Below are 17,523 nucleotides of genomic sequence, written 5' to 3' on the forward strand. Positions count from 1 at the left end.
TCTGCTGCTTTGTACGCTACTTCTGCGTCTTTTTTTATCGTCAGGTTTTACCTCGGGAGAAAAGTCATAAAGACTGTTTGACTTCACATATTTCTCACCAAGAAAGACGGGAGGATTTTCCCTGCATCCTGTGTCCAAAGGAGGAACACAAAGAGGAAGTATCTGAAGAGGGAGAGAAGTGCAGAGGAAGGAAAAGGAAAGTAAAAAGAGTTTTGATACGAGCGATGAAAAGACGAAGAACACGAAGGAGACGGGTGAAAAAGTCAGTGAGGAAAGGAAGGAGGAAGGAAAGGAGAGAAGTGTAGACACAGAGAGACGCTCACTAATTCCTCTTGCTCACCCCCCTCCTCCCTCCACCTTCAGTCCTCGGATGACTCGACAGTCTGGGTAGTCAGAAATAGCACAGACAGCTGTGTGTGTGTGTTTGTGTATTTCTGTGTGTTTGTGTGTTGTGTGTGTGTGTGTGTGTGAGTGTGAGTGTGTGTGTGTGTGAGTGTGTGAGAGAGAGAGAGAGTTATAGGTCATAGGTCCACACAATTTGCTTGCTTGCCAATTTCCATGAGAAAGGCTATAGGGGGTAAAAGGAGGAGGGAGGAGGGGTCACAAACACACACACACACACAAACACACACACACACAAACACACACACACACACACACACACTGACTTTGGGAGCCACGGTCATGGTGCAGCCAACAAGTGTGGGAACTTTGGTCCTAAAAACTCCCACTGCTGGTTCCAACAGTGGGAAAAAACAGAGAGGGAGGTGTGTGTAGTTGTTTTGTGTGTGTGTCTGTGTGTGTGGCTGTGTGTGTGTGTGTGTGTGTGTGTGTGTGTCATCATCTATTTATCTGTTTCCTCTCTGATTCTCATCTTTCTCTCTTCTTCACTTATACTTTTATAACGCCATTGGAGGCTGACTTTAGTTCTCTTATTGTAAATTATATAAATATAGAATATCATAAATACTTTAAAATGAAGCAGCCAGATGCACAGGAAGTTAAAATAATCTCATGAAGCTCATCGCCATAATCCGTTAAAATTCAGCAGGTATATTTGACTTTGATTAATCTAGAATATGTGCTGATATCGTCCTGTTGACCAACCTAGATTCTGCCGTTTGAAGGCCGGATGTTTACGTCCCTGTTACGCCTCGTGTGATCTGTGTAGCACGCTGGGAGGCGTGCTACACAGATGACCCAGATGCTGAGATCTGCTGACTCATGGAACAGTCCAAGAAGTAAAAACACTTAACCAGCTAGTTTTCTTCCGAGTTAAGACGGAGGCCTATGTGAGCACGTTCGCTATGTGCTCCAGTACACTTCCTTGGCCCTGGCAGGGATGTAAACTTAAGCACGCTTCATGTAAAGCCATGCATGTGTTTTCTTGCGACGTTACAGGAAAGCGTGCTCAGGCCCGGGTTAGTCCTGGAGCAGTGTGAGTGCAGGACGGCGGGGGAATGGAGAGGAGAGGAGAGGAGAGGAGAGGAGAGAGAGGAGAGAGAGGAGAGAGAGGAGAGAGGAGGGGAGAGGAGAGGAGAGAGAGGAGAGAGAGGAGAGGAGAGAGAGAGGAGGGGAGAGGAGAGAGAGAGGAGGAGGGAAGAGGAGAGAGAGGAGAGGAGAGGAAAGAGAGGAGAGAGAGGACAGGAGAGGAGAGGAGAGAGAGGAGAGAGAGGAGAGAGAGGAGGGGAGAGGAGAGGAGAGGAGAGGAGAGGAGAAAGGAGAGGAGCATTAGTCTATATTTAGAGAGCTAATCCGGGGAACTCCCATGTCAAACTGTGAGTCCCATCTGGAACGCTAGCTATGCTCATGCTATCAGTGAGTAGGTCACAGACTCCGACAAGAGTCAAACTCTAAATATCATGTCCAGTTTTCATACGCTGTAGATTAGCTCGTTAACAACACAGCTGTACAAGACTGTCGATTAAACATAGACCAAGACATTTAGGGATCAAGACACAAAAGACTAAAAGATCTTAAGGGATTGACACCGAGCCAAGACCAACACAGGGTGAGACTGAGCCAAGACCCAGACATGTACGGCTCGAGAATGAGAGACCAAGTAAAAAAGCTTTAGATTCCGAGAACTACAAAAAGTGGTCCTGGATCCAAGACCAATCCTGAGGACTGCAACACTAGTTAATAATAATGATAAAACAGACTGCGGTTGGATGTCTTAACACATGCCAAAACGCAGACGTGTGCGTTAAAGCGATGACAGCCTCTGATTCTGCCCCGCAGGAAGTCCAACCACAGTGACACATCCGGAGCGATCTGTGTTTGAAATGTTCAGAGAGCTTTAATGTTTGAGTTTATACGGAACCACACACAGCAGTCGAGCTTCTCTTTAAAGGAAATATCAATTAAAAACTAATGAAATACAAGTCTGGATTCTGCAAGTTACACACAGACATAACACACCTCAAGCTGTGATGGACACACACACACACACACACACACACACACACACACACACACACACACACACACACACACACACACACACACACACACACACACACACACACACACACACACACACACACACACACACACGCTGCTCCCTCTTTGTACTGGCTGACCTGCAGAGCATTCTGTCTGAAACATATGAAAATCAAACCTCATTATCAGCTGCTTGTCTGGCTCAGTGTGTGTGTGTGTGTGTGTGTGTGTGTGTGTGTGTGTGTGTGTTATGCTCATTAGAATTCTAGCCAGAAGGAGCTAGACTCCCCCTGTCGTCTCGCTCCCCCGCACACACACAGACACACACACACACAGACACACACAGACACACACACATGCGCGCAAACACCACACTGTTCATTTGAATGTGAAAGAAAGGAAAGTCAGACAGAGTCGCACTGGGCAGGTCACATGTAGACGGCTGTGTGTGTGTGTGTGTGTGTGTGTGTGTGTGTGTGTGTGTGTGTGTGTGTGTGTGTGTGTGTGTGTGTGTGTGTGTGTGTGTGTGTGTGTGTTAGCGCAAATACTGCCGACGCGCCCTGCAGCCAGGACATTAAACATCTTCATCTTTTTAGATCGTCATAGAGTTAATTCATGTTCTTGATCATCTTGATGACCACGTCCTTATCACGCTACGCTACACTCGCTGTACATTGAAATTGACTGCAGTCCGGGTCGATCTATTCTGTCCAGCTTGACGCGTTTTCTCCATGCGGACACGGTGCTTAACTCAACAGACGATATTCTCGATCATCTTTTCTTCCTAAAGCTGGTGACGGTCTGACCCTGATTCAGTCCGACCTCTGCAGACGTTTTGAAAGATTCCTTTTCTCTGTTACAGCACCAAAAAAATCTGACTAAAAATATGCAAGGACAAACCTGTTATGCTGAAACTGCAGGTGTGTGTGTGTGTGTGTGTGTGTGTGTGTGTGTGTGTGTGTGTGTGTGTGTGTGTGTGTGTGTGTGTCTGTCTGTGTCTGTCTGTGTGTGTGTGTGTGTGTGTGTGTGTGTGTGTGTGTGTGTCTGTCTGTGTCTGTCTGTGTGTGTGTGTGTGTGTGTGTGTGTGTGAGCCAGACATGCTGTTCCTGTTCAAACAATGTTTTACTGCCAAAGTAAAACCAGCTCTGCCGGTCCTTACACACACACACACACACACACACACACACACACACACACACACACACACACACACACACACACACACACACACACACACACACACACACACACACACACAGAGCATTCAGACATTGTTGTGTCTAGCCAGGTGTGTGTGTGTGTGTGTGTGTGTGTGTGTGATGAATTAAAGCAGATGTAGCCGTGGCTTCAGTTACTGTGCTGTAAACTGACAAACATAATGAATAATGCCGACTTATATTGACTCCTACAGCAGGTGTGTTCTGACTGTTTGATGTGTGTGTGTGTGTGTGTGTGTGTGTGTGTGTGTGTGTGTGTGATTCAACAGGCTGTTTCCCTGACTGAGCATCTGCAGCCTCCCTGCTCCTCAGATCAATATTTAACAGTGAATCCTTTGAGAATAATCTCTTCACACCTTTTTGGCCTCGTTCGGTTCAACGACTCAGAAACTGATCTTTTTTTTTTAAAGATATAATGAAACTAAACGTCCTGGTCCCTCGATCTGTCCAACCTACCGAGCCTCGCTGCTGACTTTCATGATGAAGTCGACGATGACAGTTTATAGATTTGTGTCCAGTGGCTACATTTAGTGTCACTGTGTTTTGGGCATTTTCACATCAGGAAACGATTGTCACGATTAGCAAAGCAATCCAAGCCATTTTCAAGATGGATGCCAAATCTTCCATCTGAAGATTATTATTCATATAACATATATAAAGCCGGACCGCTCTCAGGATCCTGCTGTTGAGTCGTGTGTTTTCAAACTTCTTGGGAGTTGACTCGTCTACTTCTACAGGCGTCTGAATGTCTCGTTTACAACGTGGTTATAAAAGAAAATAAGTTCAGAGAGCACATTTCATGCTTTTCATAATCATTTGCATAATTCCTCATAATGTAGAAGATGTTATCTGCAGTGCAGGAAACAGGAAACCAACACACACGTAAACACTGTGGCGCTTTGTCTGAACGCACAGCGACCGTTGAGAGCAAAAACCGAGCGCTCCTTCACCTGTGGGCTCCAAAGAGAACAAACACCTGGCTTTAGAAGAGATCAATTCTTCCTCAAAGACTTAAAGAATGATCCTCGGCATGAATCAACTCGCCCTCGAGAAAGAGAGGGAGAGAGAGAGAGAGAGAGAGATAACCTTCACTTCAGACAAAACAATTCTGTGCAGAAACCCAAACAAGATCATTGTGACAAAAACGAACAAAAGGAGCAAAGAGAGGAACGTTTGAAAAAGGGACACACTGAGGGGCGGGGAGCTGAAACTGTTTCAGAAAGTCTGCCGGCGGGTGTTCAGATCGACTCGGGGTCCTGCGCCTGCTCGTGAAGTCACACAATATGATCGGAGAGTTTATAGTTTTCACAGTATCGTCGGGTCTTTGAGCACAACAGTGACCGCCCACTGACGATAGGACATTTAATTTGGCACCAAAACGACATTAAAAAACGGAAAAAAGACAAGACTGTGTACATGATTTTCGTCCATGTCAAGGAACTACACATCCCACAATCCATTGCGAATTATATCGTGTCTTCTTAAGAGAAACTTTTGTCGTTGTAGTTTTTATACCGTTAATACAAGTGTTGTACTATCTTGTAGTTTGTGTTGTGGAAAATTAAAAATTACATTCACTGCGGCATGACAAGGTTATTCGGCTAGTGGCCTACATTTCGTGTATGCTAACTAACTAGCTAGCCTGCTAGCGGGACTTATCTGTTCGCATACGCCGCCGACAAACAGCCAGTCACAACGTGCTACATCATCACACAAATATCACCAGCAGACGCAGGACCCCGAGCAGATCTGGTACCTACACCGCTCCATCAATCATTTATCACATGAGACGAGGAGGTGTAGCCATCAGAAGCTCCGCCCCCTGCAGGACTTAGTGTGTCGTTTACTGCTTGTAGCTACACTGCAAGCTAACGCACGCTAGCACAAGCTAACCGCCGGTGTTTGTCACCTGCCTGTCCAACAGGAAGCAGACCAACTCCACGTCCACGGGTAAAAGACAACACAAGGTTCACCCTCGTTTTAGAACGAGCTTTATCCGCTTGGTGTTTCTCCTCACTGTGATTATGTTTTCTCTTCTTTGCTGCTACGTCCACGTCCGTCATATTCACCGCTTTGAATGGTGTCCAATCACTGACTTGTATCCACTATTGTTTCCCTTCGACAGTCAACATTCCTCTGCAGCGTCAGTGTCACAAATGTTTACCATGAGAGGATCTGTGGTCGAGTAATGAAGCCTTCATAGACGGGTGGATGGCAAACAAGCTGGGAAACTGGCTCTGTGCCTCCATATGGGCCTCATACATACATATGCAACTGTGTGTGTGTGTGTGTGTGTGTGTGTGTGTGTGCCAGCTGGCAGGGCCCGTCATCTCCTCTCTGAGGGATGTGTGGGAGGATGTTGGTCACAAAGCGAGCAGCGATTGTGTTTCCGATGTTGCCAAGAATCTGTCAGCTCAGGTGAGATGGGAGATTATTGAGGTAACCTGCTGGCTCAGTGTCAACAGAACCGTCCTGTTTGCAGGAAGCACTCATCAAATGGACTAATCAGTGAGATGTGTAGTGAGTGAAATGATAAAGTGAGCTTACTATATGATCAGACATTAAGGAAACATGCTATGTTGAAGTGCTGGCTTCTCTGACAACAATGCAGCAGCCAGTATGTCCTCCTTCTAACTTTAGATTCTGGACCTGAATGCTCTGGATTTGTTTGGACGTTTTTGTCAAAATTGGAAGATCAATATTGGAGATGCTTTTGAAAAATGGAGAGAGGTTAGAACACAGAAAGGTTTACAGACCGATGCAGAGCTGGCTAAACACTGAAGCTTCAGAGTCCACCACATGGTAACCTGTGTGAGCATCAACTCTAGAGAGGAGGGGGCGGGGGGAAACAGCTCTCTACCATGATTAGAATTTAGACTGCAGTACCTATTTTAAACACTAGGTGTCAGAGTTACTTATTGCTCCTTTAAATTAGGAGTTCAAAGTAATATTTGGGGGAGGTAAAATCTAATGTGAACATGATGTCAGGGAGGAAGAAAAATAACTCTTAATGCTACCCCGGAGTCTAATCATGCATTCATCTGTTTATTATGGGGAAATGAGCGAGGGGCCGAGAGCGCGTACAGTAAATGAAGAAACCCTGTGAATTGATTTTTCCTTTGCAGTTACAGTTTCTGTTTCTGCTGGTTGAAGAATAAAACCCCTTAAACATTATTTTTCACCCGAAAGAGTAACAGCTCAGTTATTTTTTTGGGGGGGAGGTTGAAAAACTCCAGCTTATTGAGGACAAAAGGCCACAATATCTCCCAAAATATATTTTCAGATTAACCGCTTTCCGTGGATGTAATCCTGGTCACAGCGTAAAAAATGTGACTAATCAGACCCCAAAGTCACTAAAACAAACAGCACGTTTGTTATTAAGTCACATTTTCAGCCGCTAACAAGCTCTCCCGAGTCACTGTTCTCCACAGAAACCATCCAAGGCATATTTTTATCGTGCTGAAAAAGTTGACTGCTGTGACTGTGCTTCTCTAGCCTGCTGCTCTGTCTAGACACACTGCGGTGCGGACGGTGTGTGTGTGTGTGTGTGTGTGTGTGTGTGTGTGTGTGTGTGTGTGTGTGTGTGTGTGTGTGTGTGTGTGTGTGTGTGTGTGTGTGTGTGTGCGCGCAGCCTCTCTGTGCTCTTATAATTAGAATAGTTTGCGTTGTGGATGCGTTTGAATATTTAAATGAATAATGACCATTTTGAGTAATATGAACAGAGAGGCGGGGTCACTGTGTGTCTGTCCGTGTGTCCGTGTGTGTGTGTGTGTGTGTGTGTGTGTGTGTGTGTGTGTGAGAGAGTGTGTTTGTGTTGTGGATGCAAATGATGTGGTCCCAGCTGTTTCCTCTGGGCCAGAGGGCAAAGTGAGGCAGACACAGTCCAACCTACACGTGTGTGTGTGTGTGTGTGTGTGTGTGTGTGTGTGTGTGTGTGTGTGTGTGTGTGTGTGTGTGTGTGTGTGTGTGTGTGTGTGTGTGTGTGTGTGTGCGCAGGGGTCAAGCCCACGGTCATGAACATGGATGTCGTGTGTGTGTCGTGGGGGTTGAGAGTGTGTGCGTGCGGGGTCTGCAGACTGAAGTGTCTTTTGTCTAGACCTGGTCTCATTCTGAGTCAGACCAGCGGACTGAGTGACGTCTCCGATGTGTGTCTGACAGAACGACATCACAGACAGCTTGTGACACAGCAGGATGTCAGGAACGGGGGGGGGGGGTACTATAACAGACACACCACAGCACCTTTGCATCATTTCAAACACAGCAATGCAAAACTAACAGAGAGCAGGCTGTGATCTTTGCTAATCTAGACCCTTCAAAAAGACCCTTCAGTGTCTGTTGGTGCACCTTTAGATAAACCAGAGCCTCTCAGACTGTGATGTGTTTGAACTCACACTGAACAACACCCTTCAGAGCAGACAGCAAATCATCTCTCACCTGTCGGCTCTCAGTTGAGCGTTATCTGGGATTCTCTTTCTCATAGCTTGCTGTACAGCGACGACTGATTCTGAAGTCAGCCGTTCCTGGATCATTTCTTGTTTCCTAATTACCAAAATCTAGCAGGCAGACTTCTGCACACTTACTGGACTTCACAGACTCGCGTGCGGCCAGCTTGAGTCATTGCTTTTTGACATATTTACTGCAGCGCCGTGATAATCGACGACCCCATCAAAGGCGTCGCGCACACACACCTCATTACATCGGGAATCCATAAAACAAGACAACTCGACTGGACTGATCGATACATTCTGAGAGTGTGCGACGTTAAAAACATGCAGCCCTCTCTGATGTGACAATGAACCTTTCAACCCTCCCCCTCCCTCCTCCTGACTTGACCCCTGACCTCTGACCTCGCAGACACCCAGACTGCCTCTCTCCCCGCAGATGCAGCCCAGCGCTGGTTTCATATGCAAAAAAAAAAAAAAACCCAGCCCCACCACAAGACGCAAATTAACATAGATCTGAATATCTAAATTACAAAATGATTGTGTGTGCGTGTGTGTGTGTGTGTGTGTGTGTGTGTGTCACGTCCAATCACTGAACTGTATCCACTCCTAAACTCACCTGCTGCGTTGTCATTGGCTGGAGGACAGAGGACAGGGTCTTACATGCACTAAGATCGTACCGGTTATTTTAAGGTAATACAGGGAATAAAGGTCACCACCCCCTCCCACTCACTCCAGGTGAATTCTCCTGATTATATCCTGCTGCGTTCTCACATCAGCTCACTCTGACTTTCTGCAGAACAAATACGAGGAGGCTGGAGGAGAAACTCCGGGTGAAGAGAGAAACATTCAGCTGGTTGTGTTCACACATGACGCTGAGTTTTCTGTAAGTTTGAACAAGGCTTTTGCTGATCGAGGCAGCAGCAGACCAACGCCTCCCGCGAGCCCTGCAGAGTAAAATGTCTCCGGCTTCTGATAGGGCGGTTCACTCAGCTGCTTACTCTAACAAAATGTCTACCGTACCACTGTAGAGAAACTTTCAAATCTAATACTAAACCCCAAGATAAAAAGCTGTGAAAGGAATTAAACACGGCTCCCTTATTAATCTGAAAACTTCAAACTATTCCTCATCTGCAGGCGACACAAATGCTCGTCAAGAAGACCCGACTAATCGATAAAGGCCAAAAGCCACTTTGACACTTTCCTTCCCATGTCGTCAGATGTTAATGTGAACATTTAGAAACTAGAACAATCCAACCCAGACCTCCTCCTGGGTCAGACTAATAACTGAAAAACAAGACGCACTTTTGTGTGAGCTCCTCAAGCAGACGACAATCGACGTATTTAGAAGACCAGACAGCCTAACAGGGTTTTTTTTTTCCTGTCTCAGACTAATTAATGAAAAACAAGAGCTGATCTTTTCCACACTGCCTCATGACACTCAGTGCATATAGCAGCAGACAGTCATTGGCGTTATTTATAGCGCAGCCTGTCGGCCCTCAGACGCTCTCTGTATGGATTTATTCACACTGTCGAGACAGACGCACACACAGCTACCGACTTCAGAGTAATTAATGGCACAATATGGGCCCAACAGGCTACAAGGGCCTCTGCTTAACACGGCCCTGTATGCAGATTATATGCAGAGAGCACACACACATAAACACACAACCCCCCCCCTAAGTGACGGTGACCCTGACCCCCAGACACACACGCAGCATGCATCTACATATATGCATGACGGCGAGCACGGCGATGACTGTGTTGTGCTCTTATTCATGTCTAGACCCCGAAACAAAGAGCAGCTGAGAGGGTGAATTAAAGGAAGGAAGGAAGGAAGGAAGGAAGGAAGGGTGTGAGAAAAGAAGGAAGGAGGTAACAGGAGTAACAGAAGGTAGAAAGCTTTAAGAATAGTCAGATGAGAAACGCACTCTGGGAAATGTAGTTAACCCTCCCTGTCACAGTCGGCAGCAGGCGCTGAGATGCCACCGTGGTTATGGCGGCCACCGCACAGAGCGTCCGATCAATTTCAAAATAAAACACAATATACAGACTCATAATTGTATATTCCAAAATGTTATCAACTCATGGCTGTGCTCACGCTCCAGAAATGGATCCAGTGGGGCAGGGCGTGCACCGTCAGCACACACAGAATATGCTGAAATTGCGGATTAAGTGGAGAAACTTTGTATTTGGAAATGATGAATAAAAAGTCTGAAATAGCTCCTCTTATTTTGACAGCAAGAAACACGGACAGAATGAAGGCTGGTTGTCATCCCGACAGAGACAGCCAAACAGGAAGTGTTCATCTGTGCATGAACAGGTCCTGCTGATGTGCTTTTGAGCAGCAGCTGCTCTGAGGCTGTGGGTGAACAGGGGCCGCTCCCACAGCTCCCACAGCTCCCACAGCTCCCATTCTCACGTGTCAGGAGGAACGGGCAGACCGTGCGGCTGCAGCCGAGTCGGCTTTCTTTGGAAAAATCATTTCTTCAGAGACAAATTACTGAGTGTTTATCGTACACGACGATTAAAGTGTTTCTGGTTCTGGGACAATGCCAGCTGTCAATCAAAGAGGAGAAAAACACAAAAGGGAGAGGTTGATCCTCATGGGCTTCTGTAGACACACCAAATATCACCATCGCTTCTTTAGTGCGAGAAAAAAGGAAAATGTAGACGAGAATTTTTTACACATTTTTTACACAGTCGATCAGGCAGGGAATGAACAGACAAAATCAGACTGACACGTGCACACACACAGACACACACACACACACACACACACACACACACACACAGAGACACACACACACACACACACACACACACACACACACACACACACACACACCGGGCTGAGATGGCCAGACAGAGAGGTTTACATAATAAGTCTAGGAGGCCAGCCAGAACAGACTCAATCATTTAATTTCCATGATTCACTGAGTGAAAGAGAAAGAGAGACGAAGAGAGAGAGAGAGAAAAGATCAATGAGACTCAAACACAGAGACGAGGGAAGTAAACGCTGCCTAACAACAACAGTCGGCCATGTTTGATCATGTCAAAGACTTTAACCCTTGTTTTTTAAAACTCTCCAACAACTGCAGGTTGCTTACAAACAGCAGCCAGTATGTCCTCCTTCTAACTTTAGATTCCGGTCCTGAATGCTCTGGATTTGTTTGGACCAGAGAAGGTAGGCGGTTTTAAGGCACCCCCACACATGGCCGTTTTGGACGCCCCTCGGTTTGCCAGATATGAGAGCAGTTATCAGGTCAAACCAACAGGTGTTGCAGCGATGGAAGCGGGCAAGAGAACTGGTTCAGATAGAAGTGATTGTACCCGACCTAAAAAGCCTCTGCATGTTTCTAATAAGCTCCACGAGCAGAAACCTTCTCAAACTAGGATCAATATTGGAGATGCTTTTGAAAAATGGAGAGAGGTTAGAACGCAGAAAGGTTTACAGACCGATGCAGAGCTGGCTAAACACTGAAGCTTCAGAGTCCACCACATGGCAACCTGCGTGAGCATCAACTCTAAAGAGGAGGGGGCGGGGGGAGGCAGCTCTCTACAATGTTTAAAATTTAATCTGCAGTACTCATTTTAAACACTATGGGTCAGAGTTACATACTGCTCCTTTAAGGTGCTTCTGTTAAAACTCAGTTTTAGTTTTTAGAGACAAAGTTTCTGTGCCTGTTTTCCTCTTGTTGATGTTTTGCTGTCAAAATGGAAGTGTTGGGGGATTTCTGTTTTTGCACAGTGATCGGTAAACATCATCAGTTTGTCACGAGAGCTGCAGCTTTAACAGGATGTGGAGCGTTTATGAGCGACACATGACGATGACAGAATGACACATGAAGGAAGTCAGACATTTCTCAAGTCAGAAACATTTTCAGTTGAACTGAACTTGAAGTGAATGATTTCATCTTGAGCTGCAACGATGAATCGACTGGTGCTTACTCATGTTTTAGGCTCAAACCTCTTTGACTATTGGGTTTAGGGTTATCAAACTATTTGAGGACTTTTAAAGCTAAAATTATCTTATTGCAGCTCCATAAATGTGAATATTTCCTGGATGGTTATGAAAGCTAACCTTTAAAAAGACATCTGAGGACTTGGGCGACATTTTTCGCCTCTTTTTTAAAGACCAAACTACTGGGTCAGCACCCTAAAATCAACGCTTCAAATCATCACTTAACTAGATCCCTCGTTGACATGTACTCGACCTGTTGAAGCGCCGGTGTGCCCAGGCCTCGGCAGGGATCAAACTTGTGATTTAAGAGGAACAGGGATGTGTGTAGATTGTGTCATTTCTGTTCCTGGAACTGCAATCCCCTCCTGTCCACTCCTGAGGAACAATCTTCCCTTGAATTCAATTACAAAGAAAAATACCACCATACTCTCCAGCTGAACTCTCACACACACACACACACACACACACACACACACACACACACACACACACATACACACACAGGAGCATGCACACGCTCAGACAAATTTTTGCAGAAACATTTATGTTGGCTACAGACGCAGACTGTGGAGGAGTTTGGGTTTCGACCACCAGACATGATACAAACTTCCAGGGAAACAAGCTGCTGGTAGGAAATGATTCTTACAAACTGATACCAGGAATGACTTCACCGCACACACACTGAAACACACACACAACGAAACACACACTAAGGCATGCACACACACACACACACGAGGACGCATGGCTAGCCTGTGAGTAATGCTGATGTCATGTGCTTTGACTAGCTGTGTCTGCCGCTCAGAACAGATGTGTTAGTGCGTGTGTGTGTGTGCGTGTGTGTGCGTGTGTGTGTGTGTGTGTGTGTGTGTATGTGTGTGTGTGTGTGTGTTTGCTCGTGTGTGTGCGTGTGTGTGTGTGTGTGTGTGTGTGTGTGTGTGTGTGTGTGTGTGTGTGTGTGTGTAACAGGTATCTGTATCCTCACAGATCCAGATGAGGAACATTGTACAGGTTTAAGTCAGGGTCTCTGAAGCTTCTTTATGAGTCTGAGTCTGTTTCAATGACTAATCAGAGTTTAAATGCAGCTGTCACAGGTGCAGCTGTACGCTCAGCACTAAACTGTCTGCTCAACCTTTTATTTATCATCAATGACGGGGCTTTCACATTTACATAAAACTCATGAAGTTTTCGAGGTGAGCTGCATGTTTCTCCTCCAGCCTCCTCGTATTTATTAAGAACCCTGTATCAGTCAGGCGCTAATACATCATTAAGTCGCCCAAAGAGCTCAGACAGAACTTTACCTCGAGCTGTCTTTAGTCAGGTAGATATTGATGTAATTGTCAGACATCGGACTGATGATGCCGATCCTCATCTCCAATCAAGAAAGACGGTTGGGCACTTTAGACTTTCTCAGCTCGCACAGTCTCACTTTGAAGACGTGGGGACTGACAAAAAGTGAATCTCTCACCTTGAAGTCATCAAACAAATCATTCAAAGAGTTATTTCAACCAACTGGACAACCTCCGTGCCGTGCACAGTTTCCTCTAAATTGCCCATTTTTGGAGATTCGTTCATCTCTGAAATTAAAAAAAAGGTTGAAATAAGACAGAACTTAATGTAGGTTTCATTCTGTCTGGGGCTTAAAACACGCCTAAAACATGTTTTTACCAAAAGCAGACTGGGTCTATCACTTTAGGTTTCTCTGCCCCCCCCCCCCCCCCCTTCCTATCTGAGAAGTTCAGGGAAATCCCGTCTTTTCCTAAGATGTCTCCATCTTCCTTTGATCAGCACATCTCGAGTGCATAACGTGGATTATCCCGTGTTCTACTTCCTTTCATCTCTTCCTGTCACACTCGGCTGCATCGTGTCCAGAGTGGCTCGAACTCCTCACGCTTAATCCTGTTTTTTGTTTTTTTTACGTAAAGGTCAATGCAGCATGAAGTTTCCAAACTCTTTGTCTCTTTTTTAGATGTCTCGTTTCTCTCTCTCTTTCTCTCTCTCTCTCTCTCCCTCTCTCTCTCTCTCTCTTCTCTTTCTGTCTCTACAGTCTTCTCTCTTCTCTTTCTGTCTCTACAGTCTTCTTCTCTTTCTGTCTCTACAGTCTTCTTCTTCTCTTTCTGTCTCTACAGTCTTCTCTCTCCTTCTCTTTCTGTCTCTACAGTCTTCTCTCTTCTTCTCTTTCTGTCTCTACAGTCTTCTCTCTCCTTCTCTTTCTGTCTCTACAGTCTTCTCTCTTCTCTTTCTGTCTCTACAGTCTTCTCTCTTCTTCTCTTTCTGTCTCTACAGTCTTCTCTCTTCTTCTCTTTCTGTCTCTACAGTCTTCTCTCTCCTTCTCTTTCTGTCTCTACAGTCTTCTCTCTCCTTCTCTTTCTGTCTCTACAGTCTTCTCTCTTCTTCTCTTTCTGTCTCTACAGTCTTCTCTCTTCTCTTTCTGTCTCTACAGTCTTCTCTCTCCTTCTCTTTCTGTCTCTACAGTCTTCTCTCTTCTTCTCTTTCTGTCTCTACAGTCTTCTCTCTTCTCTTTCTGTCTCTACAGTCTTCTCTCTTCTCTTTCTGTCTCTACAGTCTTCTCTCTCCTTCTCTTTCTGTCTCTACAGTCTTCTCTCTTCTTCTTCTTCTCCAGTTCGTCTGTTTCCCTCCCTCTGTGCTCCTCCAGACTAAACATCACGTCTGCTCTCAGACTGAGGAATTATGCGTCTGACTGCGTTCTTATCTCGTCTCTGTTAAAAGCATCAGACGGCGAGTGACCTGCGTTCCATTGATTGGTTTTCATAACGAGTGCAACAACGGTTAAACATCATTTAAGATTTATGTTGATGTACTCTTCATATTCAGTGGAGACACATCTCAAGGCTTCACATCTTGTTTGTTCTTTCAGACAATAACGTGCTTCTCAAACCCACGTACAGCTGAAGAACCGGCTCGCTACCCGTGAATAAAGACGTGGTTATCCCAGCCCTGACTTCCTCACTGAGACTTTAACCAAAAACAAAAGGAGTGATGGCGGTCTGCTGCAGTTTAATGATTGTTTTTGGGCTTTGAAAAGACCTATCGTGTTTGGCCGTCCATATACCTTTGGTCATGTGCATCGCTATTAATACTGCAGATTCTTGCAGAGCAGAGACGACATGCAAATTACATATTTGGATTTATCCATTACTGCAACAAAAGCCCCAAAATAAATCTTTAAAAAAAAATTTAAAATCCTGAATTATATTAGAAAAAAACAACAACAATGCACATCACATATAAAACAGTCTCTTTAGTCCCAGCAGGTAGAACAGGTGTAAGATTTCACAGCTGCTGTTTATACAACCTGCAGAGAGCGTCCCTCTCTTTTATCATCGTATTTGATGAATTCACTGTGCGTTTGAAACAAACAAAAGACACTTGCACCCTTTTAAAGAGTTGATAAATAAACTGTTATTTCAGTGGGGAATTGATTTGCAGCTTGTCCATGGTGAATACTTGCTGGTTATCCATCTTGTAGTTGTCTGTCATTCTTGACTGTAAATCTTTTCAGCGTTTTGACTCCCCCGAACACGGAAAAGACTTTTGTTGACCATCTTTTTCCTGCACTCACACATAATGCACCCTCTTGACCAAAGTTGAACTGTGCTTGTATCAGCTGTGAAACCAGTGTGACTCAGCCCCCTGCTTGTGACTTTAGCTGGACACACACACACACACACACACACACACACACACACACACACACACACACACACACACACATACAATAAACACACTGCTTTCACGTGAATGAGATCCGAAGACATAATCACCCTGTGTGTGTGTTCATGCCCCGCTTCACCAAACAGAACCTATATTTATATACACATACATTAAAACCTAACATCACAGGGATTTCCCGGATGCGACCACACACATGACCGCGCACGCGCACATTCTCACTCACGCGCAGGCAGACGGCTAGACAGACGTCTGGCTTCTTTTGCACGAATGACGAAGCGCCGACAAAACTTCCAGCTCTCCCCCCCTCCCTCTCTCTCTCTCTCTCTCTCTCTCTCTCTCTTTCCTTCACCTTTTTCACCGAGCAAACCCACCTTTACCTCCAATATCCGGCTCTCTTTATCCTCTACGGATACTTCCGGACAGTTTAAAAACTCTTTTAAGTCGTGTTTTTACCGTGTAAAAAAAAAAAGCCTCCGTGGAAGTCAGTGAAACGACCGAAAACAAGCAAAAAAAAACAAAAACAAACGTTAAATACTTCAAATAATGAAATAAATGAAGTTAAAACTGAAGGATGAGAAGCTGGTTCAAGTTCAAAATCCACAAATGGCTTAAACATTCACCAAAAAGAGATCAGTATTTGTTGGTGGACTGTTATGTCAAAAAGGTTCACTAAAGAGGTTTGAAATGACACAACACGCACAGTTTACGGTGTTAAAAGTGCACATAGCCTACATGTCACCTAAACACCACTTTGTGCTGAAAACTGAACATTAAAACGCCTAAAACTTTACTTTGAAGCACAGGTCTGTCCTTTCTGTTCATGTCAGAGAGGTTAAACCACAGCCGATGACACAAAGATACATTTTTTTGACTCACTGATCCACAATCCCGGTTGTTTGGCTTCACATTCGCCCCTAAAAGACACAGTTAAAGAAAAACATGCGAGGAAAAGTAAAAGGATTCAACTCGTACTCACTGATTTCCATGCTCTGGAGGGAGGTATAGCGCTTGCAGTTACAGGTACAGGAGACATTGGCGGCGGCGGTGGCGTTTAAAACACCCATCAAGTTCAACATTTAAAGCCTCCTGGAGTCGGACATGAATGCTCCAGGAAGAGGAAGCGAGACGCGGGGAGGAGAAAGGCTGGAGAAGAGAGAGAAATCGGAGGAAGGCGACAACGCCAAACTCCCTGTAACAAAAATCCTCCTTTTCTCTCCAGCCTCCTCTCCCGTCCGTCCGTCCGTCCGTCCGTCCTCCTCCTGACTTGGTTTTCTCCTCCTCCTCCTCCTCTCGCTCCGGTTTCTCCTCCTCCTCCTCCTCCTCTTTCTTTCGAAATATATCTATCTATCTGTCTGTTCGGCGTACCGTTTGAGTGACGGTACAGCCGGTAAATACTGTTTTTACGTCTACAGGAATAGTTTGAATCTCCGGTTCCGTCCGTTAGAAATCTGTTATAATGGTTCCTGTGTTTTCAGTCGATGTGAGTGACCGTCTGTCTGGTCCTGTCTGTGTCTCTCCCTCTCTCCCTCTGTCTCCCCCCTTCTCTCTGTGTCTCCAGGGATTTCAGTCACTGTGACTCCCCCCCCCCCCCCCCTTCTCTCCTCTCTCGGTGACACTGTCTGAGTCTGTCTCTCATTTCCAATTTCCACTTTCTACTTTTGGCCCATGGCAGGTCTGCAAAACCAAAGGCTGCACACACAAAGCAGGGGAAAACAAAGATCACATATTTACTGAGGCCCTGAAGTCCCAAAAAGTACACAGA

At 45.4% G+C, this 17,523-nt stretch overlaps 1 protein-coding gene across 1 annotated transcript in view; it reads right to left on the reverse strand.

The window, feature by feature from the left end:
• pmepa1 (prostate transmembrane protein, androgen induced 1) overlaps positions 1–17,278 on the reverse strand; it is a 33,772-nt gene extending 16,494 nt beyond the window's left edge. The window contains exon 1 of the mRNA XM_065955257.1: positions 16,738–17,278. Within this exon, the coding sequence (XP_065811329.1) occupies positions 16,738–16,837 (100 nt within the window). The 5' untranslated portion in view covers positions 16,838–17,278. The remainder of the gene's footprint in view (positions 1–16,737) is intronic.
• Positions 17,279–17,523: the final 245 nt, after the last annotated feature.

This window comes from Labrus bergylta, chromosome 5 (assembly GCF_963930695.1).
Source record: "Labrus bergylta chromosome 5, fLabBer1.1, whole genome shotgun sequence".
Classification (NCBI taxonomy): Eukaryota; Metazoa; Chordata; class Actinopteri; order Labriformes; family Labridae; genus Labrus; species Labrus bergylta.